This window comes from Cyprinus carpio, chromosome B4, assembly GCF_018340385.1.
Source record: "Cyprinus carpio isolate SPL01 chromosome B4, ASM1834038v1, whole genome shotgun sequence".
Classification (NCBI taxonomy): Eukaryota; Metazoa; Chordata; class Actinopteri; order Cypriniformes; family Cyprinidae; genus Cyprinus; species Cyprinus carpio.
In genome coordinates this window covers 10,492,763-10,520,696 of record NC_056600.1, presented here as the reverse complement: position 1 = coordinate 10,520,696, position 27,934 = coordinate 10,492,763, and the positions used below count along the sequence as shown (strand labels likewise).

Here is a 27,934-nt window from a genome sequence, read left to right as displayed (position 1 = left end):
TTAATGTATATACCTCATCCTCATCCCCACAGTCTGTGGACTTATTTCCGTGTGGGCAGCAGGGATACATTTAAAATGCCCCCATTTTTTGACTTAAACCAATCCGCATAGAAAGCCGTTCCCCGCAAATTCTTGAATCCGCACTAGCGTGGATTTGACAGTGCACTGTCACACTTCCCTCTGCGAATGTCTCGTTCAAATTGCAATCGATCACCGGGTTTATTTTATTACTAAAGCCACCCCCACTTAATTCTACACAGGAGATTTTTTCCCTCAGTGTATGTGAGCCAAATTCTCAACCAAGAGACAGCACGTGCTTCTCACAATACCGCGCTTTTAGTTTACATTTTGCATCCCCTTCATGTGCGCACCGGTTTTAAACGCATTGTTCTTGATAAGCGCGCATTGGTGAGGGCAAGACACTGACTGCAGGAACAGAACGTGCTTAAGACTCCGTTTGGAACTCACACACACGATGAGCGCGCGCGGTGAGGAAGCCGCCGGCGAAGCTTCAGGATCGCAGGAGCAAACCGAGCCCGAGCCTGGCCCTGCCGAGCCAAAGAAGAGGGGACCGGGTAGACCCAGGAAGCCGCAACAGGTCAGTGTGTGCCTCTTATTTCTTCCACCTCGAACACCTTTAATATTCTAAACTGAGGAACGGGCGCGTTTAGACCTGCAGGGCTGCTCAATAAACATTCTTACTGTAACCATATATTACTCTTCGCCCGCACTTTATGGCTCATGCTTACATGCACCCCTGCTGCAAAAAAAGCTTAAACCAGACTGTACTGGTTTGCTGGTCTCTCAGACAGGTCTGGTTGCAGGTAAAAAAAAAAAAAAAAAATTGTACCAGTTTTCAGTGACCAACTAGGCGACCAGCTAAACCTGCTTAACACCAGATTAGCCAGGCTGGGAGACCAAGTAGTCCAGTTAAGACCAGCAAACCAATTTAGTCTGGTTTAGAATGTTTCATATATATATATATATATATATATATATATATATATATATATATATATATATATATATAGATATATTATATGTATATATGTATGTATGTATGTTATGTGTGTATATATGTGTGTGTGTGTGTGTGTGTATATATATATATATAATCAATTGGTGTGCTTTATAGTATTGTATTTTTTTTAAAGGATGGAATGTATGGACAGTATGTGTTTATCTGGATAGAAATATAACTTGGCCATAAACATTTTTTTATATATATTCAACATTGTGATTTTTTTATTTTATTTTATTTAATTTCTCATTTTTTCCTCCCAATTTTTACTGTTGTTAATGTTTTACCTTCACTACTTGATTTTAACATGCATGTCCTGCAGTATGACAAGTGTGATATTTTAATTACTTTGAGTTGTGTGTGTAATAATTAAAGATAATTAAAATATTTATTTAAAATAGTTTTGATGAATTAAAGTATGGCACACTGAAGGACACTGCTGTCATTGCATGAAATATGAAGTCTGTTCTTTTCCGCTGTGTTCTATTCAAGAATGTTCACTAGGTGTTTTTAGACAGAAGTATCAAGCTTGTGTGCTTAGATTGTGAATGCATTTGAAGTTTGCGTTTCTCTTGTGGGGAATTCCTGCAGACTGAATGTATAGCTTGTGTGTGTGTTAGGTTTATTGTAGGCCTACGAGTTGCACTTGTTTGTATTTCTACAGGAAGCACTTCTTTCCTAGCAGATAGTATTCCAAATTACATGCTTGCCATCTGTTGATCACAACAGTCTCTCATATGTGATGCTAAAGTACTATTGTGAGTTGATTTGGATAAGATCAGCTAAACGTATAGCCTGCGCTACAGGGTCCTCTGTTGATGTGATGAGATCAAACCCAGTTTGCTTTAGAAATCTTTTATCAGACCAAATAAAATAATTTTTTTGCTTCTGAATCATGAACAAACCATTATAGTTTTTCTTAAATGATGCAATGTGATTTGTCTAAATTACAAAACATATATATATAAATATATATAATATATATATATATATATATATATATATATATATATAGTAATTATATAGTCATATATACAGTATATAGTAGTAGTATATGTATAGTAATTGATATAGTAAGCCTAAATGTTTTGTGTGTGTATATAGAGGTAGAGACAAACGTATATTGGCTATTTTAAATGTACCTGTTGATGTGAGCAGTGGTTACTATAACAACAGGCGTGTAATTAAAATGTAATGTCACTGAACACTGACTATCTATTTAGTCATGACCACAACCTTCAAAGTTCTTGTTTTGAGTGTTTGTGGTCAGAGGATGTGATTCACTATCTTAAGTAATTCACAAGTGACTCACTGCAATACCTCTGTTTGCAAATTTTGCAAATAGCCATCAGGATGAGCTGGCAAGAAGAGTTAAAAATAAAGTCATTCACCAAATATACTGAATTGTTTGGCTGGCAAAGATGATGCATGCATGTGAAAAAAAACAACAACAACAACAACAAAACAAAAACAAACGTGAAATTTAAATGTGAAATTCTCTAAATTTGAAATTTAAAATTCTTTAAATGATTAAATTCTATAAATATTAAATATAAAATATATAAATTCTTTAATATAAAAAATATATTATATATAAATATATATATATATATATATATATATATATAATATATATAATATATATATATATATATATATATATATATATATATATATATATATATATATATCGTGAAATGGTATTGTGAAAATGTCTGCTTAATTATTTTTGTTGTATGTGCAAGAATTGAAGATATATTTAGTTGTTTTTATTTTGTGTTCTCTAATTTTAAAATAAAATGTTTGATTGTTTATTTGGTTTTAAGTTTTTATGTAAATGGTGAATGGGAGACCACCAGCAAATGTGTATATGGTTGAGAAGAGGGAGAGTGCAGCAGTGGTCTCAAAATGTATCTGGACACTTCTGGACAGCCAATCTACACTTTCAATGCATGCATTTCTTTGCATTAGATGGCAAATCAAATGGCACTTGCACTTGGCTAAGCTATTTTTGCAATTACTTTAAAGCAGCTGGTCCCAATATGATTTTTAGAGGATGTATGAAGTCAGGTATCCTCTTGTTCACACAGCAGAGTAACCACAGGTGAAGTTTATCACAATAACTATGAACATGATCCACGAACATTTGACTAACAGAAAGTGTCCAGATACATTTGCTGTTATTTTGAGCAATGTATTTATTGTTTTATAATTAAAAAAAAAAATTGTTATGCTATGTTTCCTGTCCTCATTGCATAAGTTCACCTCCATAAGTTCACCTCCTCTCATCCTCAGGAACCCACAGGAGAGCCTGTCCCCAAACGTCCAAGGGGACGCCCCAAAGGAAGCAAGAACAAGGGCCCCTCCAAAGCAGCGCAAAAGGTGAGAACCAGGCAACTTATTGTACATCTCAACAGCAAAAAAACAGACTCAGATCTATTGTACATTCTGTGTATCGTTCTATATGTCTATCCAACTGTCGAAAGTTGTTCTATCCTTCTATTTATCATTCTATCTATCATGTACCACTTCACAAGAAAAGGAATATTAACCTTGGCAGTGTTAACTGAGGAAATGGGCTCTTACCATTTTTATAAATCATTTATCAAGAACATGTCAGGAACATTTAGAAGTATGTGAAATGTGTCAACATCCAATATGTATGTATGTGTGTGAATGTTGAGGGCTGCCTTCATGATGTCTCAATCATGAAGCCTGTGTGTCCGCAGTGACCCAAACCTCTTTGCTGTGTATTTCAGTGCAGTAGTTAACACTAAGCTCCAGTAATGTGGCGAGGGGAGTCCTTCTGACCTACACACCTAAAAGTAGCAGTGAATTCTACACACATAAATACTCTCTTGCTCTGTCTCGCCTTAGGCAAATTACCACGCATACGTGAGAGAACCACAAACATGCAGGCATACACTCACTCACACACACACACACACACACACACACACATAGGCATGCATGAAGTGTATACTTTGCGCAGGGAGTATAGAGCGTGTACTGTTGCATATTGCCAAACGAACTCTGTTCCCATTCCTTGCTAATACCCATGTAAACAGAAAAGCAAATCGCAGCATCACATAAGATTAAGTTGCTGTGCATCAGTTTAGCTGAATGTGACTGTCAGCGTTTGTAATCGCGTAATTCTGTTTATCTATTGGGAATGCCTTTAAAGAGGAGTTGTTCTGGCGAGTGTTTTGTAATGAAGTCATTAACATTTCTGCCTCACTTGTGTGTGTGGTCCAGTCTGGCGTGTGTTTGCGGGAAGTTCCCTTCAACTGTCAGTGCATTTGGTTTTTAGAAGTATTACTATGTGATTCTCATCTCCGAGCCGTCAAGAGAAGCTGAGAAGTCTATTTGCGGAATTAGTTTGCGTTAATAACTCACCGACAGCTCAGACCACTCTCTTTTCGCAGTGATGTACCACTGTAAACAGTCACGGGACCACTTTGAAAATCTTCAGCACCTTTCTGCTAGCGTAATCCCGTTTCATCTTGTTTAGCATTGTTATGATACAGCGGACTGATAAATCTATCAAGATGAAAATAATCTAAATCGGCAAGGTGCCTCACTAGAGACACTTCTCACATGATTTGCTCTCCCATCCGCAATCAGTCATCTGTCTCCTACCACTTTCACAACCCAAAGTTTAAAGGCTCTGCTTCTCAAACTGTCCCCACACTGATGCAGCACTTGCTCAAACATACCGTAAGTACCAGATGAGAACTCTTTTATAAGGTAAGTATTGCAGAATGAGAAAAGACATTGTTATACAAGGTACATCTTCGGATAGATGGTTAGAACAATTAATAGAATGACAGATGAAAGAATGACAGAAAGACAGAAAGATAGATAGAACAATAGATAGATAGATAGATAGATAGATAGATAGATAGATAGATAGATAGATAGATAGATAGATAGTACCTTGAGACAATACAATGAATAAACATAAACCTCCAGGTTCATGAAATGTAGCAGTCAATAAATAATGCAATTTAATTCACGCATTACAGATTCTGCCATTCACATTACAGAGCCTACTGTTGGCTCTTAATTGCACTAAAGAACCCACAGAATTGGTATCACATGAACAATCCAGGCTAAATCAAGCTAACCAAGCCATGATATACCTCAGTGATGATTAACACGGTTTTAGCTGACAACACATATAACCAGACAGTTTCCACCCTGCTATGATCATTTTTGTCAATACATTGGCCCTAATGACTAGCCTGAAAATTTTCCATTGACTAGACATGGTTGGAACTTGATACGGGGCACCAGGGGACTAATTTTAAACTCTCCATTCGCAAAAGTGCGATACCGCCCCTCCCTTTCCATTAATGAGAGATGGCCTTTTCCCCGGCCTCACATGCATGCCAGGATGTCCTGGTGTCGAAGAGGACAGTGAGCACCCAGGCTTGTGTCTGCCGTGGACACGAGACTTGGCTGGACGAGACATGCAAACACTGACATGATTAATTGATCAGGGTGTCGGCTTGCAGACCATTAAATCTCCTCATTAAAAATGCAGCATCGCCAACAGAGAACTGAGGGTAGGGAGACACTGATTGGACTGAGAAAGACAGACAGAGACATTGAGAAAGACACAGATGAGGAGAGGTGAGGTTTAAGGGATTGTGTCTTTGAGAATGTGCAGGAATTATAAGCACCGTAATCTAATCTTTGCATCAAATTTTTACCCATTTTCAATTCTGTGAGGACGCACAGGACTGACCACCGACCTGTAGCTGCCTCTGTGTCCTTTCTAAGTGACCGGCTGCGGCATGAACTATGACGCTCAGGTTTATATTTCTTCATCATGCCTACGCAGAATGGTGAAGCGTCCTTGGGGTATTCAAAACAAACTGTGCTTGTTGAAGAAGTGGTAATGTGAGCCTTGACAATGCCTGCATACTTAGTCAAGGAAAACAGACCAACCCAAACAGTGTTGAACACATCACACACAACACAAGAGACAGGGATGCATTGTAGAAGCTGTTGAGGAAGTCTTCCAACCATAAGAATAGGGGATTAAAGGGACCCAAAAAAGAAAGTTCTGTCAACCATTACCCTCATGACTTTCCAAACCCTTATGACTTTTTCTCCACTGTCAGAGAAAAATGTGCTAAAATTGTACCTACAGGAGTACATTGGGGCAGTTCCTTTAAAGAGACAACTTTGTGTCTTATCTGGCTCTAAATGGTGTGTATTAGTACCTTAAAAGATTAATATGTTCCCTTAAGGTACTGCTGTGAATATTTTAAGAGTAAATAAAGTACAAAGTTGTCCCTTTAAAGATGCTGAACCATGACTAGCTGTTGAACCCCCATAGGTATAATTTAAATGTGGTAAATGTGGGTCTGTTAATCTTCAAAATTACCAGAGAGTGTCCCATATGGCTCGTTCGCTGTATTTCAAATCTTCTGAAGCCATACGCTAGGTTTTGGTGAGGAAAAGTTCAAAATTTAAGACATTATTTACTGAAAATCTTAATGTCCTCCCTAGCGTAGCACATCCTTGAGAGAAGTATAGTGTTGTCTGATATATGAACAAAATCATCCTGTTGAATTGGATCTTTTCAGTGAATCACTGATTCAGTTCACGAAACCAGTGCTGGTTTAGTATTATTCATGTACTGTTCACTTAAAAAAAAAAAACATTTTGAATTAGCTTTTATTTTTATATTTTCATTTTAATTTTATTTAAAATTTTTATTAATGTAATTTTTTAGTAATTTTGTTGGCATTTTTATTATATATATATATATATATTATATATATATATATATATATATATATATATATATATATATATATATATATATATATATATATATAATTTCTGTATTTTATTTATTAATATAAAATATTAGTAATATGTAATATTAGTGATTCAATATAAACTTATTTTGTTTTGTTTTTTCGGAAATTTTTCATCTAATATTCAGAATTTAGTTTACTTTAGTTTAGTTTAGCTTAATTAACTAAAACAATTTTAATAGATTTAAGTGTAGTTAACAATAACAACACTGCACTAAACCAAATAAATGTACTGCACTTTTACAGTACAAACTGATTATGAGCATTAAATGAATTTTCATTAGTTTCTAATTCTATTTCTTGTCAGCTACACATTTATGGATCCACACCAGTAAAATTTTTCCATGTTTCAGGATTTATTTTGACACCATATTAATAACTCTCAGATTAGTGTAAGCGTGCTGGTGGTGTTGTTAATAGGTTGCACACTCTACCAGCACTGATTTGTATCTCACTTGGTTGGATGTACTCTGCTGAAAAACATGATAGCACTGACACTTACCTTTCCTGGGTCATTCGCAGAATTCATAGATGTTTGATGATTTGAGTGAGGTTTCCTGCAGGCCTCTGCATAACAAAAGCCCATGGCCAGAAGAAAACTTTATATCCTATAAATAATGAAGACGCGTCTTGTCTTTTTAATTGTCTCCGACCATGCTGTTCAAACCCACAGGGCAAGATTCTCCTGCTTCCACTTGTCAAATAATTTCAGTTACGTTTTCAGAGGAGGACAGAATTGTTGCTTGAATGACACACAATGTCCTTAGGAAATCATACCCTGCTGTTTTGGCTCATATGGTGAAGTTAGACAACCGTCAAATCAGAAATCTTGCCTCCTAAACATTATTAATGTTCTTTAGCAACAGGATGGTGAAGTTATGTTTTAGAAAAAATGTTGAAGACATGGGCGTTTATTTTTACAGACTACTTCAATGAACTTAAGTTGGAGCCACTATTATAGAAACCCCATAACTGTCTGTCATGGCCCTTATCTGGGTGGTTTTGCTGATAATGGTGCTCTTATTTACACTTGAATGGCATAAAATTCCTCTAGTGAAATATTACGCTGCACAGACCAGGAACTTGAGCAATGGAGCAGTTCATTGTTGAAGGCCCGGATATACCTTGCAAACTCTTTCTGCATTAAAAGCATTAGAGGAAATGGAGCCCTAGCATTTAACCTTCTCCTTTTGTGGCTGTATATGAAAATGACTCTGCTTGTGACTAATTGTGTGCCTGAAAAATTTGTTTAAAGCACTTGATGAAATACCGGCCACTAATTCATGGTTGTTGGCATTTGCAGAAAGCTGAGACCACAGGAGAGAAAAGACCTAGAGGAAGACCCAGGAAATGGGTAAGTTTGTTTACATTAGTCATATATAACTGGACACATCCATTTGCAGCACGTTCCCATTTACCTTTCAAAACTATGCAGGAAAATTCATCAGTATGCTTTTCAGTGTATCATCAAGCTTTGAATACTTTGGAAAAACGTGATATTTTGAATCATGTTTTATTATTCATTCATTTATTATTCAATTTTATTTATTTATTTACATTTTATTTTATGAATACTTTTTGCTTTTATGAATTTTCTTTTAATGCTAATTTAAATTTTTATATAATTTGCTTAATTATTTAATTACCAAACAAAGTATTTACCTGTTGATCTGGATTTTTATGGGGTCTTAGATATATACTGATACCTGGAAACATAAATGTGTCATTATATATAGGCCTATATATATATATATATATATATATATATTATATATATATATATATATATATATATATATATATATATATATATATATATATAATATATACATACATGCATACATAAACACACACAGTGTATTTATTGTATTTAACACACACAGTGTATTTATACAAATATAATATACATACATACATACATAAACACACACAGTGTATTTATTTAGTATTTTACCAATTAATAAGATTTCAGTATAAAGTCTTGAATTAATATCCTGCAACATAAATGCAACATTACATAAACATTTTTTATTTACCAACAATATTGTAGAAAAGTATGATTATATTAATTCATTCCTTTAGGGGTAAATTTGTAGGGGTATTTGTAACAATTTGACCTTTTTAGTTGCACAATTAAAAAAAAACATATATAAAAAATACATACATATATATGGTTAAGTTTTATATTTTAACTTACAATTACATATATAGTAATTATTTTTTCAAATAAAAATATTTCAGTATAAATATATTAATTTTTTTTTATTTCTGTATATATGTATTAATATTTTTTTTGGTTTAAATATATGATTTAATTGTTTTTAGTAATCACTTATTTATTGTAGGTTTTTTGTGCAAAAGATGGAGGATTCGCAACTGTTTGCACTCAGATCTAATTCAGTAAAGTTTGGGGTGTTTATCAGCCTGACACATTTGATTGATAACTGGAGGAGTAAAGCCGCAGGCAGTTAAAAGTGCCACCAGAATGACTGCGGGGCGATATGGAGAGAATGAACCCTTTGTGGCATGCCGACTCTGTGTCCTTATGGATTTTTCTCAGGCAGACGGGAAAAGTAAAGCATTCCGAGGCCCCTGGATACACACACACACTGACTTGAAAGATTCAAAAGTGTGTCACATCTGAATTCACTATACGTTTTTAGGAAAGTGACGGCACAGATTTGATATACCGTGTGCAAATCTTTAAAGTCAGCTATTTTGTTCTCAGATCCTCGGATCCTCAGTGTGGTTTCATTAAACAGTTCGACATTGTTGCATGAATTCACTTATAGCACGGGGGGCTGAAATGATTTGTTCAATACAGAAATGAGTACATTTGTATTGGAGGAAAACATGACCCATCTGACTCTATCATCCAGGAATGCGATTTGAGTCACATGTGAGCCGAGCTGTTCCAAAACACCCTTTACATCCAGGTCTCGGCTGAGTCCCTATAGCGTACATGCTAAAGTTCAGCTTTTACTCGTCACGTCAAACTGTTTTAGGACAGAAACTTTAAACTTTAATAGACACGCAAAGCGTTAGATGGGTCAGAGAATGAGTGCAGTCTTACAGAAGCATCTCTAGAATGCAAGAGCCTCGCTTGTCGACAAAACTACGTGACAAAACACGACAAAACACCGGCACTTTATTTGCATTTGGTCAGTGAAAGGTATATAGAAAGTGATTGGTAGAAAATGAGAAAATGACAAAATGTTGCTAACTGGATTCAAACTGGTGGTGCCTGCATGAGCACCAAGGCTCTAAATCTGGTTTTGTTGTTAGGTTAGTTGCATTATCTAGATAGTTTTTTCTTTTGTTATTTCCTTTTCCTTTTTTTTTGTAAATTAATAGCTTTTAAAGCACCAAAGTGTTGCACTTTTCATGTAGCATGTCTATTAGAGAACAATTATAGAAAGCTAAATTTCAAAAGTCCATTTTAAAAATAGCATCAAACCTGAAAAGGCTTTTTTTTTATTTTTTTTTTATTATTTTTTTTTTTACAATATAGTAGGGTTAACATTAATCCAGATGTGTGTATAAATGAGTGTGTGAGATTGAGAGTCTGAACGGCTGAACTCTTTGGACTGAACTGATAAAGTTTACATTTATTGCCTTATTTCCTTTGTACTGATGCCCAAAGGTGTGTTCGGCTGCACTTTCATGATAGCTGCGTGATGCAGGTACACACTCCCACACACACACACGCATCTGATCCACCCACACATTGATGTCAGTTAGTCTTAAACAAATAGATAATGGAGTGATTTGCTTTGTAGATGCTAAGTAGACTTTGTATGTTTTTCCTCACTTAGCAACAGAAATAGCAAAGAAAATAGTACCTTTTTCCTCATTTATAAACATTCGACACATAATGAAATTAATAGTGTGGAGGAAATTAATCAAAAATAAACCAAAAAATTTGCTTTTGCTTTGATGCTGTATCCATCAGTATGAAGTTTGAGACGACTGCCATATCGATCCTTTTTCAGAGTATGTCTTCAAAGACGTAACCAGAAAAAAATTGTTTGTCTTCCTGATTGAAGCACAAGCAAACAAACTAAAAGATTATGGGTCAGAGGTTAACTAGACTTAAGCAAGGTCATAAGTCTGTCAGCGAACAGGAGATTTTTCTCTGTGGAGAAACAAATATACTGGCGCTTTCAACTATTTTCCTTTCAGAAAGGCATCAGCAATAAGGATTAAAAAAAGATTTTTAGCTACAAATTAAAATCCTGTTTTTCATTAAATTCTAAGATTTATCATTTTCATTTGTATTTCCTTCATATGTTTCCTTTATTTTGTATTTTGTTTTTAATTTTACAAGTGAAAAAATATGAAGAAAATATGCTAAAGAAATTTTAGCATTTAATATACATTTTTCTACACTTAAGTAGGGCCCTATGTTTTCCGCAATGCAGAAAATGCGGCTGGAATCACAGAATCCACTCATAAAAACTTGTACGGAAAATAGGAGAAAACGTAATGTAATGATAGTACTAGTCTACTACTACTAATCAAATTATTATTTAAACATTATTTTTAAAGAATATTCACCAGAATTTATTTACCAGAATAATGTAAATACACAACACAGCATTTAAAAAAAAAAATATATATGCTTTTGATTATTAAAAATTATTGAAACCATTCAAATGGAATCCAGAAAATTAATGGAAATCACAGAATTTTGTAAAAATAAAACTAAATTGAGAGAAAACGTATTTCATAATACAGCCTTAAAATGTACTTTTTGTTAAACTTTTAAAAAAATTGCTGTTCAAGTTTCACGATTTCAGTTATTTAGACATGCTATTTGATTGGAAAATTTTTATTTAACCATTAAAACATAGTCCAGAAAAAACTGAATACGGAAAAATTAAATGGTAAAAATGGAATTTGGAAAAAAATAAAACAGATTTCATAGGGCCCTACTTAAGCTTTTTCTAATGCATGTGTCTAAGACACATGTTGCAGTTGGTATGAGTTACAAGCTGGTGTGAATCTGGAGGCATATTCATCATGCTGTAGTCATACTACAAACATCCTGAATGTGGAGTGGGCATAGTGGTATGACATCCTGTGAATAAGTCCGAGATGAAATTGTGGCCAAGTTTATAAATGATAATGAGTCAGAGATGGAGAGCAGAGAGAGATAGCGCTCCGATCGGAACGTTAGGCTGTCCGAAAAAAGAACGAGCCCTGCATCTCCAGATGTGTGCCAAGGCTTTTTTGAGTTCAGCCAATGCAGTTTGAGGCAGAAAACCAAAATTTTTTGTCTTCCTGTCTCTTTTTTTATGAATGGGCAATAGGAAACGTGTGCGTCTGCAGCCCTCCGTCCTCTTGTATGGGTCATTGTGTGTGGGTTATGATCTGTTTAGCATGTCACAGATGAATTGACATGGCTGAGGGGCTGCACGGCGGTCTCCACATCTACAGGGTGGACTTGACAAGAGCTTTGCCATTCCTCGTCTGGATAAACAAGTCAGTTTTCTACATTCAGCTACTGCTCGCCCTCCTGGAACTAATTATAGCATATCCTTTTGGCTACAAGGGGCCGCTGGAATGTTTTCCTTTGGCCCCCTCCCCCAACTAAGTATCTCCACCCCCTAAATGGTTAATAGTGGAAGGTGGCTCTGGCTACAAGAAGAGAAAAAAAAATGCTTTAATCACGTTCATTCCTCCGGAGATATTTAGGACAGACACCAAAGGCTCATCAGGACTGCTTCATCCATCTAAGACATCTGTCAGGTTCAGAATGACCCCTGTTGAGATGGATGCATTGAGCTTCACGCTTTCAGACGGGAAATCCAGCAGTCAGAGGATGTAGAAAAGTTTGGGATTCTTAAAATAATATTTTGCAGGTGGCACAGCTGCTACGTGAGGATACTAGTTTAATAAAAACTGTGCTTCTCTAGAATGATAATATAATAAAGACCTTGAGTTGTTTAATTTGCTAACAGGAATATTTATACAAAAGGATTTGTTGTTTTCAGCAATCTGCCATGTTGAGCTCATCAGTTGCTAGATTGCATCCACAAGGAATATAATTTTATTTATTTATTTTTTAGTTTAAGCTCAAAAGCTGGGCAATATAGTTGAACAAATGTAGATTTTTCAGCATTTTGTTTATATGTTTGTCTTTTTTTTTATGAGATGAACAATCATTTCAACCAAAGGTTGAATAAAATGTCAAGTAATTAAAAACACTTTTAGTTAAAAACAATAAAGACATGTTTTTCAATGGAAGCGCTATAATATTATTTAATATTAGTACTAAAAACTTAAAAGACATACATAAAACTACTACAAAACTAAAAATTCAAACGCACACACACAAATGAAAATGAAAAAATAAAAACAATCATTTATATATATATATATAATTTTTATGACGCTATAATGATACAGTATTTAGAAAACGATAGCAAAATAAAAAAAACACATTAAATGATATTAATATTAACAACATTTCATAGTTTCCTAAAAAATACTGAATTTTCCATATATATCACTCAGACTACTTATGCTTTGAAATTATGACCATATGTCAGTTTTTTTTTTTTTTTTTTTTTGAAAGGACATCTTTGAGTATAAATAACTCCATTCACTGGTTGCAGAATTGCATTATAACATTTCATTACTCGTCTCCGCTCTAGTCCTTTTGTTATTTATAAATCAGGCCAACAGGAAGTCCTGCTGTAGGGAGAAATCTGCGGATCCCCTGCACCAGGCGAAATGTTATCTGCTAGATTTGCTTCAGCAGCCAAAAGACTGATTTATTGCCCCCCTCTTCCTTTTCCGGGTGCTCCTCCTGCACAGGTGCGGAGACGGACCGCGTCCGCTGTGCCAAGTGGACAAGCCGCACTGTGTTACGGAGGTGGGGGCGTGTTGGAACGGACTATCTCTGTCCTCAAACGGCTAACATTATTCAGTTCCCTTTCATACTGCCAACTGGCCAGTGTCCAGTGTGTTTACACGTTTGGTTCCTCTGCAAGCGAGACCATGGCGGAGAAGGGAGAAGTTCTTGTGCTCTCTCTAGACCTGCACGGCCCTCCAAGTGTTAGTTAGCCAACAGCCCTGCTCGTTTGTTACCAAGGCAAGAAGTGGGAATGCCGGCGAAGACAATAGATTTACTTCCCATGGTGTCTTCAAACCGTGAGGGATGTCACATGCACTCAAAAGATCTGGCCAAGAGTTCGATGCTATGATGTCCACCTCATCTTACGCCAAGAATTCCTTTGATATGAGGTTGACGACAGGGTCGTGATTCATACTCGCTCTTCCCTTCCCAGGTGGTTCACTCCACCAATGTTTGTTGGATCATGATGGCCTCGCAAACATCTGAGCAGGTCGCTCTCCAGCTTGCCAAATAGGAGGGAAAAAACAATTGGGACGCTGTAAACCTAACAACTCCCACCTCTAGGAAGAGACGAGGAAATGAGTGAATCAATAAGTGAAGAGGCACAAATGAGCGGAGGACAGGAGACGGTGGGGAGGAAGTTCTCTCTCATCTCACACAAGGATTTGATGCTTTTGGCTGGAGGACAGACAGTGTTGTCAGGTGGTGAGGAGTGGAATCAGAGCCGAGGGAAATGGGAGGGAGAGTCTGGCAAGGAAGAAGGGAGGCGCTCGCCGTTTCAAGGGGAACAAGGGCTGCGATTGGGAGTCATCCAACAGTCTCGATTTGGTGGGGAGGCTTGGAAAACCCTCAGCCACTGCCAAAGTGTGAAAAGATTTTTTTCTCTCCCCCCTCCCCCCTTCTTCCCTTTCTTAATGTGTCCATGTGTGAGGCGGGAGGAGGGTATTGTGATGGGAATTTGGTGTCAAACATCAAAACCTTTTTATAGCCTTCGCAAGCCTCCTGGGCAAAATATTGAACTCGGCTGTCAGCTGAGGTCCTGTCCTTCTCTGAGTCAGTGGCTTGGCCTTTCAGCCTGTTTTTATTCCTCGCATTTCCCATTCCACACTAAATGAGGCTGAAACAGCAAGATGCTGTCAGCTTTATTTAAACTTGTAAACAAATGCCAATGTTTGAAGAGCACCGCAATGAGACTTTGCTTTGAGTCATACGGGCGTCTACACAGGCGTCTACATGTCCTGTTACGTTTAAATTAAAACTGACCCTGTTTACTTTATTAATACTTGTTCTTGGTGTTATTGTGCATGATTCGTCAAGACACATTATTCAAAATATTTCATCAGAATTGAATAACTTGCTCTGCCTAGACTTTTATTTCCATATGATTCACCTAGACTAATGTTAATATAATATTATGTAAAGCAAAGGCCAAATATCTGTTCAGACTTTTCAGGCTAAGTTATGTTAATACTCTGATAGTTATACAAATATTGATAGATTTGAAAAAGACTCAAATAAATGTGATCTGATTCTTCATTCTTCATAAGAATTGTACCTTTAGGGGTACAAAAACTTAAAGGGACACCTTTCTGTACCTGCTTTACCACTAAAAGATTGATAGTAGTACTTTATGGGTACGCTTAGGCTATTACTTCTCTTAGGTACTATCATGCAGCTTTTAGTGGTAGATAAGTACAAAGTTGTCCCTGTTACACTCCTAAAGGTAAGATTTTTGCATTTCTATCTGTGCTGACACAAAATATGTTTTAGTCTTCACAGAGTCAACAACCAATCAGTTCCTAATGGATAATTCAAGTTTTGCCATTTTTAACTTGTTAGATTGTTAGATTAAAAAGTCTCAGTTATGAGAAACAAAGTTGCAATCACATGAAATAAAGTCATAGTTACATGGAATCCGATTTTCTCTCACCAAGAATTAGTATGTTTTATAGAAGTCCATTTCCACCAAAATAATAAAATAAAATCATAATTATGATATAAAAAGTCATACAGTCCAAATAAAACTTTTTATCTCATTTTGACTTGTCATTATGTCCACTTTTCATCTCGTAGACATGACTTTTTATGTTATAATTCCTATTTTTATTGCCATTTCGACTTTTTTTGATGTATGATAGATAAAATCAAGTACATTTTATACATTCTCAATACATTTCCTACATTTTACCTTTTTGAATGTTTTGTTTCACTTGCAAATACTTGACATCACAGAAGTAGAAAGGGTTGTGAATGTCAAGTCATGTTGACTCGAGTTGAAGTGCCAGTTTGCCAGCATAAATAATAAGAAGGTCTTGTGGGTTAAAACAAACTTCTTGTTTGTACAGCATGTTCGGAAAAGTTACTTTTCATAGTTTTGATTTCGTTTGGCAGGCCTCCTCCAGCTAGACATAGTTGGATGGTGACTAGATTTTTGTAACGAGCTGCAAACATTTTATTAGCAATTATTGAAACCCTGGGCAGGAGTTGGGGTCTTGAATTATGCACTTGCAAAAGCTTCGTTTACATTGTGGCTTGGAGCCGTTCCTGTCCCTCACTTGGAGGCTGTGTGAGTTAGATACAGCGTGAGAGAGAGAGTGGACATCTCTACCTCATTCCCTGCATTCCCTGAGCCCTCTCCCCTCCTCTCGTCTCTTTTTCTATCTCTCCCCCTCTGTATCTGGGGCCAATAGGGGCGTGTGTTCAGTCTAGGGCTCTACTCACACAGCAGGAGTTTGCTGGGACCACCTCAACGGATTTCCACCGGTGACCCATGTGACCTCTCCCCCTCATCTCTCGCTGCCCCCCCCCCCCACACCCTTTCCTGTTCCAGCTTCTGGAAGCGCTTTAATCATTTAGCTCTGAACCAGCGACCATAACAGCTGCCTCGATAGGTGCTCTGGAGATGAGAATGTGAGAGGCGAGAGATTTAAATGAGGGAGAGAGAAGGGCGCAAGTGAAAGCAGTGGGGGGAAAAGATGATTACAAAAACTAATAAAGAAGGTTTCCCCATATTAGAGAGATTCAGTAGTGTAATGTTTTCTGTTGTTCAGTTGGTAGATTAATATTTTACGTTGCATGCAATAAAAGGTAAAAAAACTTAGTTTCATAACATCACAATACTGTATATTCTCTCTTGCTGTGTTTTTTTTTGGTTTTTTTTTAAAAATTGTGAATAATAATTAAATAATTATGAAATAAACAGTCAAAAAATTAAATAAATAAATAAAATTGACTTTTTATCTCATTGTGACATGTCATACTGTTTCATAAATATATATTTTTAAGTTGTAAGACTGTCTTTTAATGCCATACTTAATGGTTTATCTAATAATCTAACCTTTTGTGTTGTAATTTAAACTTAATATGTCATAATATTTTTTATCCCTGAATTTTGACTTTTAATATTAGTATGTCATAATTATGATTTTTTTTATACATTTTTTTTTCTCCTAATATGGAAATGGACTTTCATAATTTTAGTTCCTAATTTCATAATATACTTTATATACTTTTGAGAGGCACTATGATGAGAACAGCACAATGCAATCATTTGCAATCAATAGTTAATTTAAAATCGGCACTAAATTAATCAATCCATAACAGCAGCATCAATGCTGACATGGTGCTGAAGTGTGAATGAATAAAGGAAAAGAAGTGAGGGAGAGGGCGAGGAAGACAGGAAATCTTTGTGTTTGTATGAACAGGGAAAGGTGTCTGACATACATTATTGATGGTGACACCTCTGCGACACGAGTCCTTTATCATGGTATGGCCAGGTGGGGAAGAGGGCTGTGCACATGCATTCTTTCATCACATCTTTCTCCAGGCACTTCAGGACATTTCCATTAAAACATGTATGTTACAGTGACTTTGATTTGTACACCCCGAATCTGAAGAAAAACAACCCCAGATTTAAAGCTGTTAGAAACTATGACAGTATTATGAAGTGTTACCAGGTTCAGGACCTCTGCATTCACTCTTTGTTTTCAGTGTCTAGGTCTTTACGTAGATAATATTTGCTGAGAGTAGTGTCTTAGTGTCTATTTATAGAGTGTGTATGTGTAAATTGTATATATATATAACATATATATATATATATATATATATATATATATATATATATATATATATATATATATAGCAAATATTGATATGAATGATTAATTGGGATTAAATCATTGTGTTTAATAATAATTATTATTAAGATGTATTGATATTTTTTATTATTGTGCTTTTTTTGACGTGTATTGAAATTAATTCTATATGATAATTAAAAAAACAATTTATCTTATTATTTTAATTATTTATTTTAAAATTTGATTATTTTGTTTTTATTTATTCATTCAGTAGCCCTGCTGCAAACATGTATTTGAATAGAATAAAATAATAATAAAAAAAAAAAACTATTTTTTTATTGTTGGAGTTGGAATGTTTAGTAAAATTGAAACAGACTTTGGCAAACAGATCGAGAACTATAAATCTATATTTCAGAGTATGTAAAGAATCCCATTGGACCGACTGAGGTATTGACCCAGTTCCCAATAAAGACCCCACAGAGTCCCAAGAACAGTAAAAAACTGGAAAGTTTTGTGGAACTGAAGTAAGAAACCTGAATTACTGTGCCGACCCCCACCACTCCTCTCCCTTCTCTTCCACTCTCCTTTGAGAAACTCTGGGAACTGATTTCACTTCAAACAGCAGAGGCTCCTAAACGGACCAGATCCAATTTGTCTGCGCTTTTCTTTCCCTCCAGAACACCCCCACTCCAAAAAAATAAAAAAGGCCTCCTAACAAAAGGCTGCTTGTCCTGCCAGGAATTTTCCACATTCCTTGCTCTGGCAGACATTTTTCTTTTCTACAAAGGGCCCTTCGGCAAATTCCCCCTAATCGCAGGGTTTAGCTCAGCTCTGATAGGTGCCATTCATAGAACTGTTTGGTTGGGGAGGGTGCTTGATTTGGACTCCGAGAAGGGACGTGTGAGCGGTGGGGTGGGCAAGGGGGCTCTCGGACCTAGAATCCTTTCAGATTCGGCCGAACCGGTAGAGGCATTCCAAGGGAGATCACAAAGCCAGTGCTGTGGCCCTGTACCTTGGAGATGTCTGGCTTGTTTTCCCCACTTCCACCTCCAGTTTAACAGAACATGTGGCCTTTATTCATGGGAGCGGAGGGGGTGCAGTTACTGGGTGGCTCGTCTGTGGGGTCCGCCTCTAGTGAGGGAGTCCTTGGATAAGTTTGCCTCATCAAATCAAGCAGAGTGTTTTTTTATGTTTCCTGTCTTTGTGGAATTCTTGTCAGCAGCCCTAAGGAGACTATGTTCAAGTAAGGGCGTTTTTTCTCCTCAAACGCAAAACATATGTTAGTCGTTTAAGTTTAAAGCAAATGTGAGCTGCGTTCCATTTTTCTAAACTTTCCCTCTTTATTTTACCAGGCAGTCAGGTAAAATGAATACAGCTTATGGGCAGGAAAGGGTCTCATGGGTCGTACCATGTTAAAACACCTCCGTAACAGTACAGATTTGGACATTCATAGGCTCAGGCAGAATCTGTAGACTTTCTGCGCTTATTTTGAGGGAAATCTGCCAAATTCTGCATATTTAAACAGTCGGATATATCAGATAAAGCAGAGAGCACTACAATAGGGACTCGCAACATTTTGGCCGCCAGAAATGAAGTAGAACACCAAGTACGGTTTTCCTCCAAAATCTGCAACTTTGACAGAATTACAGAATTAAAGAAATTTTAAGAAAAAAAAAAAAACTATTTAAAATATTTTGCAGGAAAGGGTGTTTATAGTTTACAGTCTTTACAGTAAAATGTGTGTTAATACTAATTATATGCTACTAAATAGTATTTATTAATAATTTTATATTTTCTCTTTTTATTTAAATTTTTTAGTTTTAGTAATGAGCTTTTGCCATTTTTAGTAGTTTTACTTTTTTTATTTAATTTTAGTTTTAGTAATTTTAGTATATATATTTTAGTTGGTTGCAATGCAACTTTTAGTATATTCTATTTTTTTTTTTTTTTTTACTTTAGTTTTCCATCTAATATTTATATTTTGATTTATTTTAGTTGGTTGCAATGCAACATTTCTAATTTTCTTTTGACTTTTTTAAGTAATGAAATAAATTGTTTTAAAGCAAAATTTTGGTTTTACTTATATGTAACAAAATTAGTTAGGAAGAAAGGGAAAGAAAAATCCTAAAACCTGCAAGGAGTAGTAAATGTGCCGAAATGTATAAATTGAGCTCAAATTCTGCAATTTTGAAACCCTTTATCTTGCAGATTTATTTTCTCATTTATTCCACAAATAGTTTTCTTAAAGAAGATAAAAACACAAAATAGTAATAAAAATGGATGACGTGAGATTCTGCCTCATACTAAGAAATCAAATGGAAAGGGATTTCAAATATAGATGTCCTCAATTTTTTGTAGTTAGGACGAAGATTCAAAGATCCCAGGAGCAATGAATGAGAAAGAGACATAAATATCTCCAGTGCAGTTTCTTGTAAGAGGAGGGAGGGGTTCCCCACAGTGTAAAGCTTTTAGTAAATGACTCTTGGCGCAGAGAATGGTTTTGGTAAGACATGCCAGGTCCTAAGAGCAGGAGTCTTCCACTAGCTTGGCTTTGCTCTGCCCCGGCACGTTCTGTTCTGGAGCTGCTGAGACGTGCAGCTGCGCGTTCCCAGCTTTTTGCCCCCAGGTACCTGTGCCAGAGGCTGACTTACAACCATTACATAATCTCTTTGTGTAACTGGCCCAAAGACCTCTTTGCATACTTGAAGAATGAAGCATCTCCAAAACCATGTCTACCAAACATACTTTCCAATGATCAATAGTTTTTAAAGATCCTCCCTCCATTCAAAGCAGGATGAGAGACCATGGCAGCAAGAAAACATTTCTACAACAATATGAATCATCTTTTAAAACAGAATAATGTACTTGAACTTTATTTAAAGCCAAGATTTGCTGGAGTATTTAATAAGAAGAGTTTGCGTGCCATTTTCTTACTAGGCCACAAGACCCATAACGGTACACCCACGCAATCTTCTGGAAAAAGCTCAGGCCCGTCTCTTCGTTTTCGGAGAACACATTGACTAATTGGGTCGTCAAGGTTAGAACAACTTTAAAAGAGGCCGCCAGTCCAGACAGGATTTAATTGGATGTCGAAGATGTTGCTTATCTTATTATTTTAACTTCTTAAGAAAAACAAATGTTTCGTACTGAAAAGGGAGGAATTGTACCTCAAGTAGTCCTTAGCAAGATGTAGTACTGTCTATTTAAAGACACAAGGTATAGTTCAGCCAAAAATGAAAACCTTTTCACATCTTCACGTCGTTCCAAACCTATATGACTTTTTTTTAACACGAAGGTAAAAAATATCATTTTCTGTGAAAAAAATGAGAGATGCCACATTCTTTTCTACCGCTTTGACATTGTTTTTTTTTATTTTGGAGATACTGTTCATCAGTGTTATCATTCCTGAACACGGTGGGTGTCTCCGTTTTCCTCCGTTTTCCTTGTTTCAAGGCATGCATAACACTGTAGGCTGGAAAATAATTCACAGTAGTACTTGTTTCCAATGTGGCGGGTTGTGGCAAGCAATGAACTCCGAGGCCAGTTGGCAGTGTAGTGCTAAGAGCTTGGAAACTCACTCTAACTGGCAAATTACTCTTTAATCTGTCACTTCAGTGAGAAAAGGCTTGAGATTCTTTCAACATCTCCTTTTAAGTTGTTTTTAGCTTCTCGTAAAAGTGCATTTCTTTAACCAGTACACAAATCAACCTGTATATACAACCTATAAACACAAAAGACACTAAGGGGACATGTCATCCCACAATATCCAAATTTGTGTGGTCAACTGGAATGGGTTTTTGCAGTGGTTGATTCTTAATTGATTATATTTGGTATGTAGTTGAGACTTTGGCTTTGATTGCTATTGGACAATTCTGGTCATTGTTAATCACGCCAACTACAACGTAGCCTCACGTTTTTGTGCTGCACGCTGAATGTGACTCACGACTTGAAATAATATTTGAGCAGTTGCTCTGTTCTCATGTTGGCATAAAAATGTAATGGTCTTAACAACCTTTCAAAGTGCAGTTTCTGTTCACTTATAAACACAAGCCTTTACATTGGAAGTTGACCTGCTGAAAGCGAAGCTGTTAAAATGTAACTGCAAATGGCTCGCATTCCTCCATTTTAACAGCCTTCATATTTGCACACAGGATTTAATTCCAAACGTATATGTAAAAATGTATGGTTAATTGAAGTTTATTTGTGTGAATTAACAGACAAGGCTTTGTCAGATATTTGACATTTTTATAATTTACAAATAAGGCCAATACAATTTTGGCTATACAAAAGGTATTTAAAAAACAAAATGAATATATTAAAAAATATAAATAAAATAACCTTTTATATATATATATATGTATGTATGTATGTATGTATTGTTTAGCCCACATTAACCTTGAGCCCACTAAGCAATTAATGTTTTAAAGAAGGTTCAGTGGTCACTAATTAGATTTTCAGATCACGTTTCACAACATTTAACTCAATGCACAACAAAAGACAACGTTCTCACAGGATAATTAGCTTCTCACACCAGTTAGTTTCCCTTTGGTCACTGAGCATGACTTCCTACATTAAAACCAGATCTCATTAACAATGAAGTTTACAGAGCTGTGAGATGGAAGAGGAACGTGTCACCTTATGCATGAACAGTGATAAACTTGGTTGATTCATGAGAGCTTTTGCAATTACTTCATTGCCTCTTTCATTCCTCCCATTTTCTGTTTATTTCAGCTGTCCACAAGTTATCTATAATTAAGACATTTGGATATCCGGGACCTGATGGCTAAATGCATCTCCAAATGATTAGACCAAATTTACCAGTGGGACACAAATAGTGTCTGAGAACTTTTTCCATGCAATTTGATAGTCAAATTCTTTTCCAGAATTTGATAGTCTATATCCGACGGAGTCACACCCTCACCTTATTTGGTCCTTACTGCATACAGTATATAAAAATAAAGATTTTATATTTATTTTGTGGTACTTTCCTTTTATGTTAACACATGCTCTGGCACTCTAGATTCAGAATAGCAGTACAGGAAACACAGATTAAATTTTTTTTATTTTTTTCTTATGGAGAGCAGTATTGCTGACATTATTGATTTGTAGTGGAAAAGCAGATCTGTGGAGAGCTTTCTGAAGATGGGTGAAATCTGTGTTGGGTTTCCTCTTGGTCTTCAGCTTCACCTTGTCTTTTTAGGTGCATACTGTACATCTTGCTCTTTTAGTCCATACCATACACAGCATAAGGAGGTCGCGGGAGCTCCGGGGTCATTCAGTTTGCAGAAATGATTTGGCGTGTCAGCTACTAATGACTTCAAAGAGCAAGCACGGTTTTGTGAAAGACAAGGCTGTGGTTTCTCTTTTTGTTCTGAGGGGCAGAATGGCAAGAGGGGTGTGGGTTTCTGATGTGCAGGGTGACAAGTTCAGTGCTAACAAGAAAATGGGTTCTTTCTATGGGGCTCTTGTATTTTTGCTACTTTTGTGCATGTACAGTATCATTAGTGATGTAACATACAGTGTAGTTTTGAAATCTGGGGTCATCTGTTAGTTGTATAGTGCACGTGGCATCTTGTATTTCATGTGTTTGTAAATAGGTGCAATCAGGAAGGTGTTGGAATTCTCCTCCTCCTCATGTCTAAAAGTATATTTGTGTTCCGTCCATCCCATTTGGAATGTGTGCATCATTTTCCCAATTTCCCTTTATCGCCAGCTGCATTCTTCGCCTGCTTCCATCCGGTGTTGACATTTACTGTGTTACAGCATGATAACATTCCAGGGAGAGCTGGCACAAAACACACCAGCTGCTCCCAACAATCCCAAATGGTGTGAGTGTGTGTACTCTATCGGCAGTGGCTGGCTTTGGTTCCAAACACTGGACACTCTCAGGATTTTATTTTTGCCTGGCTCTCAGAGCAGCGGAGGACTCCTCAGCTGTCAAGCTCCGGTCTTAGAAGCACTTCCTGCGGAGTGGCAGCGCTTAGGGTTTATGATGTAATGCGAGTAGGGCACAATCTGGGCATTGTATACCATGCTATTTCCACTGTGGAGACACTGCTGTGTGAATGTAAAAATACATGCAATTAAAAATGTTTATATATATATATATTTATTGATTGATTATTATATAGATTATTTATTGGATTCAGAGGATAATTGTTTCTCTTTTTGTTTTTCAGCCACAGCAAGTGGTCCAGGAAAAGCCCGCTCAGGTATGTCAAATGCATACTTTGCACTACATATAATTAATACAGCAGGTGGACATGCTTATATATATATATATATATATATATATATATATATATATATATATATATATATATATATATATATATATATATGATACTGAAGGCCCAGTTGGGTAGATGGGGATGGCAGCTTGCAGAAACAGATTGAGGATGATTGTGTGAGGAAGAGGATTTGCTGTTTGGGTTTACAAAGTCCTCAGAAACCCAAAGTGAGTGGAAGGGGGGCATAATTCTGGTTTGATGAGAGACCTGCTTGGTTAAGGCTAATGTAAATCCTATAGCATTATGTGTGGAATCCCAGTCTTCTTTGGTTTCATCCCCTCACAGATGGATATGCAATCTGGCAGACAGGATTAGTTTTGAAGAGTTGCCCCTTTTTTTACTCTCTTGTCAAAATTCCGTCAGCTTATTAACAATGGAGTCAACTCTATAGTCTCTGTGCACAGTGCTACTTTAATGTGCTCATGAAGAAAGACAGCAGCCTGCAAATCTATATGCTGGCTGAATATGACGAAAATTATGAAAATACGTTAAAATGCATTAAAAATACATGAAAATAAAACAAACGTGCCATACTGGCTATATAAAATATCTAAATGAAATATTCATAGATACAATTTTTGTCATCAGAACTGTTCACTATTAACAAATGATTTGTTTTGACGTTTTCAAACTTGGACTGAAAATGCCATAAATGTAATTCACCCAAAAATTAAAAAATTGTCATCATTTCCTCACCCTCAAGTTGTTCCAAACCTGTATGGGTTTCTTTCAGCTGCTGAACACAAAAGAAGGTATTTTGAATAATGTTAGTAACTAAATATTTGATAGCAGCCATTGACTGTTGAAAAAATATTATGGAAGTCAATGGCTACCATCAACTGTTGGGTTACCAACATTCTCCAAAATATTTCCGCATAAGAAAAAGATGCTCATACAGGTTTGGAACAACTTGAGGGTGAGTAAATGATGACAGAATTTTCCCTTTAATGGTGATGTTTGTTGTATGTTGTTTGTATGTTGTTTCGATAGAGTGAAAAGAACCTAATAAGAAAAAACACAATGGCTTGAGATACAATTCTTCTCCCACACAATCTTCCACACATTTACTAGGAATCTGCTCACCTCCTCTTGTTCGCTGGTGCGGACCAGTTTACGGTGTGAATGCATAACTGAGGCCTGATTTGTTGCTATGTGAGAACGCACAGACCTTGATGGTTTTGCGCCACACTGCAAGGCCTAGCACATACACAGTCACACACACACACACACAAGTATCTATATCTATCGATGCTATCGCTGAACTGGAAGGCAGAGCTACCAGCACCAACTTGATTAATTATATGCAATGAAATTCTCTTGGAGGACAAATGTTTTTAGCCACTGCGTCACTGTTTTTTTAAGCATCTCACACCATGAGCACTAAGGTTAAACTTTGTTACTTTTGAAAATGTGTCTGAAAGACCACCGTGCCATCTAGCTATTTTGAACTACTCCCTTCTAGAAGCCCCCTAAGACATGCATCTGATGGGGGTCATGTGAACCTGAGACTAGCCTTAAAAAAATCAAAAGACGAAAGTTTGCAAATGTGATTGTTTTGTTGAGTATCATATTTGGAATGTCAAGCTTTAATAGCTTATACAGCATGATATAAAAAAATATGGCGCTCACTTGAGGAAAAAAAATCTCTGCACCGTTGCTGATAATTATATGGCCAACAAGTAAGATGAAATTCTGATAGCTTGTAAATCAAAGAGATTTTATCAATCAGATGACAGAAGGCATATAGAAGATTGTGTACAACAGGTTTTTCATCAAAGTTGTGCACATGTTGATATTTAAAAGGCTTTAGAAATGTGCATATTATGATACAGTAGGTTTTATAGAGTTAATACTGATTAATTACCCAATTGTTCAGGCAACCTACTAACTAATCCATGTTTGTTTGGCAAAATTCTTTACTGGAAAAACAAAACAAAAAAAAAGCAATCTGTCAGGACATTATCCAGTAATTTTACAGACAATTCTGTTGACCCTGAAATACAATGCAATGAAGCGCAAAACTCTAAATACAGGTAAAACACCACCAGTAAAAAACAATTCCTTCATATTAATACATTATATTGTGCCCTATTTCTACAGATTTTAACAGTGATTTTTACACTTACAGTAGTGTTTTTGTTAATATGGTAATAGTAGTAGTGTTCTATTAGTTTTTTTCTTAAAATGTATTTTCTTTTTATAGTTAGTTTAATTGTTTCTTCTAGTTTCAATGGCAATTTCCCTCAGCTTCAAAGGGAACAAAAGATCCGTCATAAACCCACAACAGGGACTTTCACTTACTATCTTTAAACCATCTTCTTTCTTCGTTGGTGATGTTTTAACTAAGCGCATGGTAATCTTGGCCAGTGATTTCATTTTTTATCTTCAGGAACAGAATTCCATCGACGTTTTAGTGTTTTCGAGTGCTGTAACTGTGCCTTAAAATTGCTTACGGAATGAAAGAACAAGCCGATGATGCATGAGAATGTCATTTAATCATTTTGATTCCAAAAAAATGTAATGTTCAGACCAAACCTATGCAAAAACCTATGCCCCCCCTCCATCTCCATTCTTTCACTCGCCCATGTCACACATGGTAGCGCTTAGCTGGTCCTTCACAGCTGAAGTGTCTGCCGCACTAATGAATGGAGTTTGGCTCATATAATGCAGACAGGCTTTTGCCACGGCCTTTCCCCTGAATGGGAGCAACACAGCGACTTGGGAAAGGAAGAGGGTTATAAATTGTGTCAGTTAGCCTCCCCAAATAAAATGAAGCCATGTGGAAAATGAAATCCATTTCATTCTGAAGAGTGCCCAAAGCCAAGCGTCTCCCCAGCCCCCATTCACCGCCTTCCTCCCGTTTCAATGGTGGTCATCTCGACAGCAGCTGTGGGACGTTCGCTGTCTGAGCTCATGAAAAAGAACATTTGTAAGCAAAACAATAACAAAAAAAGAAAATATAAATGCTAATAACTGTGCTATTTCACTCCGTCTTACTGCTGTCAGCCTAACGTTTTTACACACAGCCGTATTTTGCTTTGCAGCCGTCTTTTTGTGGTGACTGATGGGCGACCACTGTTGTGTTTTGTAGGAAGAAGAAGAGGAGGAGGCGGAGCAAGAAGAGGACTAAGCAACCACAGGATTTTACCTCTACCTCATCCAGCTGTCAGCTCTCTCCAAGGGAAAAGACTGCCTTGACCACTTATTATTGCCTTCCCACTTTCGTTTGATCATTTTCGTTTGTTTATTTTCATTTTTCCTCATTGGTTTATTTGGGTTTGGTTTCGTTTTGTGATCAACACACACAACACCTCAGAACATAACCAGAAAAAAAGACAAAAAAGAAAATGCAAACAAACATCTTGCAGAAGACAATTGGAGCCGCCTTTCTGTTTCCATTTCCCACAAAACTGCTGTAAGCACAAAGGTGCAGGGGTTAAACAAACAATATGTGCTGCAGTGGTTCTTTGCGCCCCACACACACACACACACACACACACACACACACACACAAACACTCTCTCTTGTTGACTGATTTTCCAGGCTACATTGGTAAAGAAGAAGGTGAAACTGTCTGGTTTTGTCATTCAGCAAATGGTGCTTCTTATATCTGGGTGGAGCTTTAAATGGACACACCCATTCACACAAGAACCCCCCTCCCCCTGCCCCCCACAGTACCGAACCACCAAAGACCATTTTCCCTTCTCATCAACACTTCATGTTGATATTTTGAACAAAATGACAGTGAGCTTTAAAAGTATTTGCCTTAAAGGTGCTGTATGTAAGATTTTGACTTTACTAACGCATAAAAATACCATAATATGTTTGCAAATATTTAAGAAACATCCAAA

At 36.5% G+C, this 27,934-nt stretch overlaps 1 protein-coding gene across 1 annotated transcript; it reads left to right on the top strand.

Moving 5' to 3' along the window:
- Positions 1 to 27,934, top strand: LOC122137013 (high mobility group protein HMGI-C-like). The gene is made up of 5 exons (XM_042721922.1): positions 1 to 598; positions 3,317 to 3,403; positions 8,159 to 8,209; positions 23,973 to 24,005; positions 27,175 to 27,934. The coding sequence occupies exons 1-5, from the start codon at positions 476 to 478 to the stop codon at positions 27,211 to 27,213; spliced, it is 333 nt and encodes a 110-aa protein (XP_042577856.1). The 5' UTR covers positions 1 to 475; the 3' UTR covers positions 27,214 to 27,934.

Bases quoted from the DNA above. Each gene is read 5' to 3' on its own strand.
- LOC122137013 (XM_042721922.1), top strand. From the start codon at position 476: ATGAGCGCGCGCGGTGAGGAAGCCGCCGGCGAAGCTTCAGGATCGCAG. The intron at 599-3,316 runs GTCAGTGTGTGC...TCTCATCCTCAG, and splicing joins GACCCAGGAAGCCGCAACAG to GAACCCACAGGAGAGCCTGT. The intron at 3,404-8,158 runs GTGAGAACCAGG...TGGCATTTGCAG, and splicing joins CCTCCAAAGCAGCGCAAAAG to AAAGCTGAGACCACAGGAGA.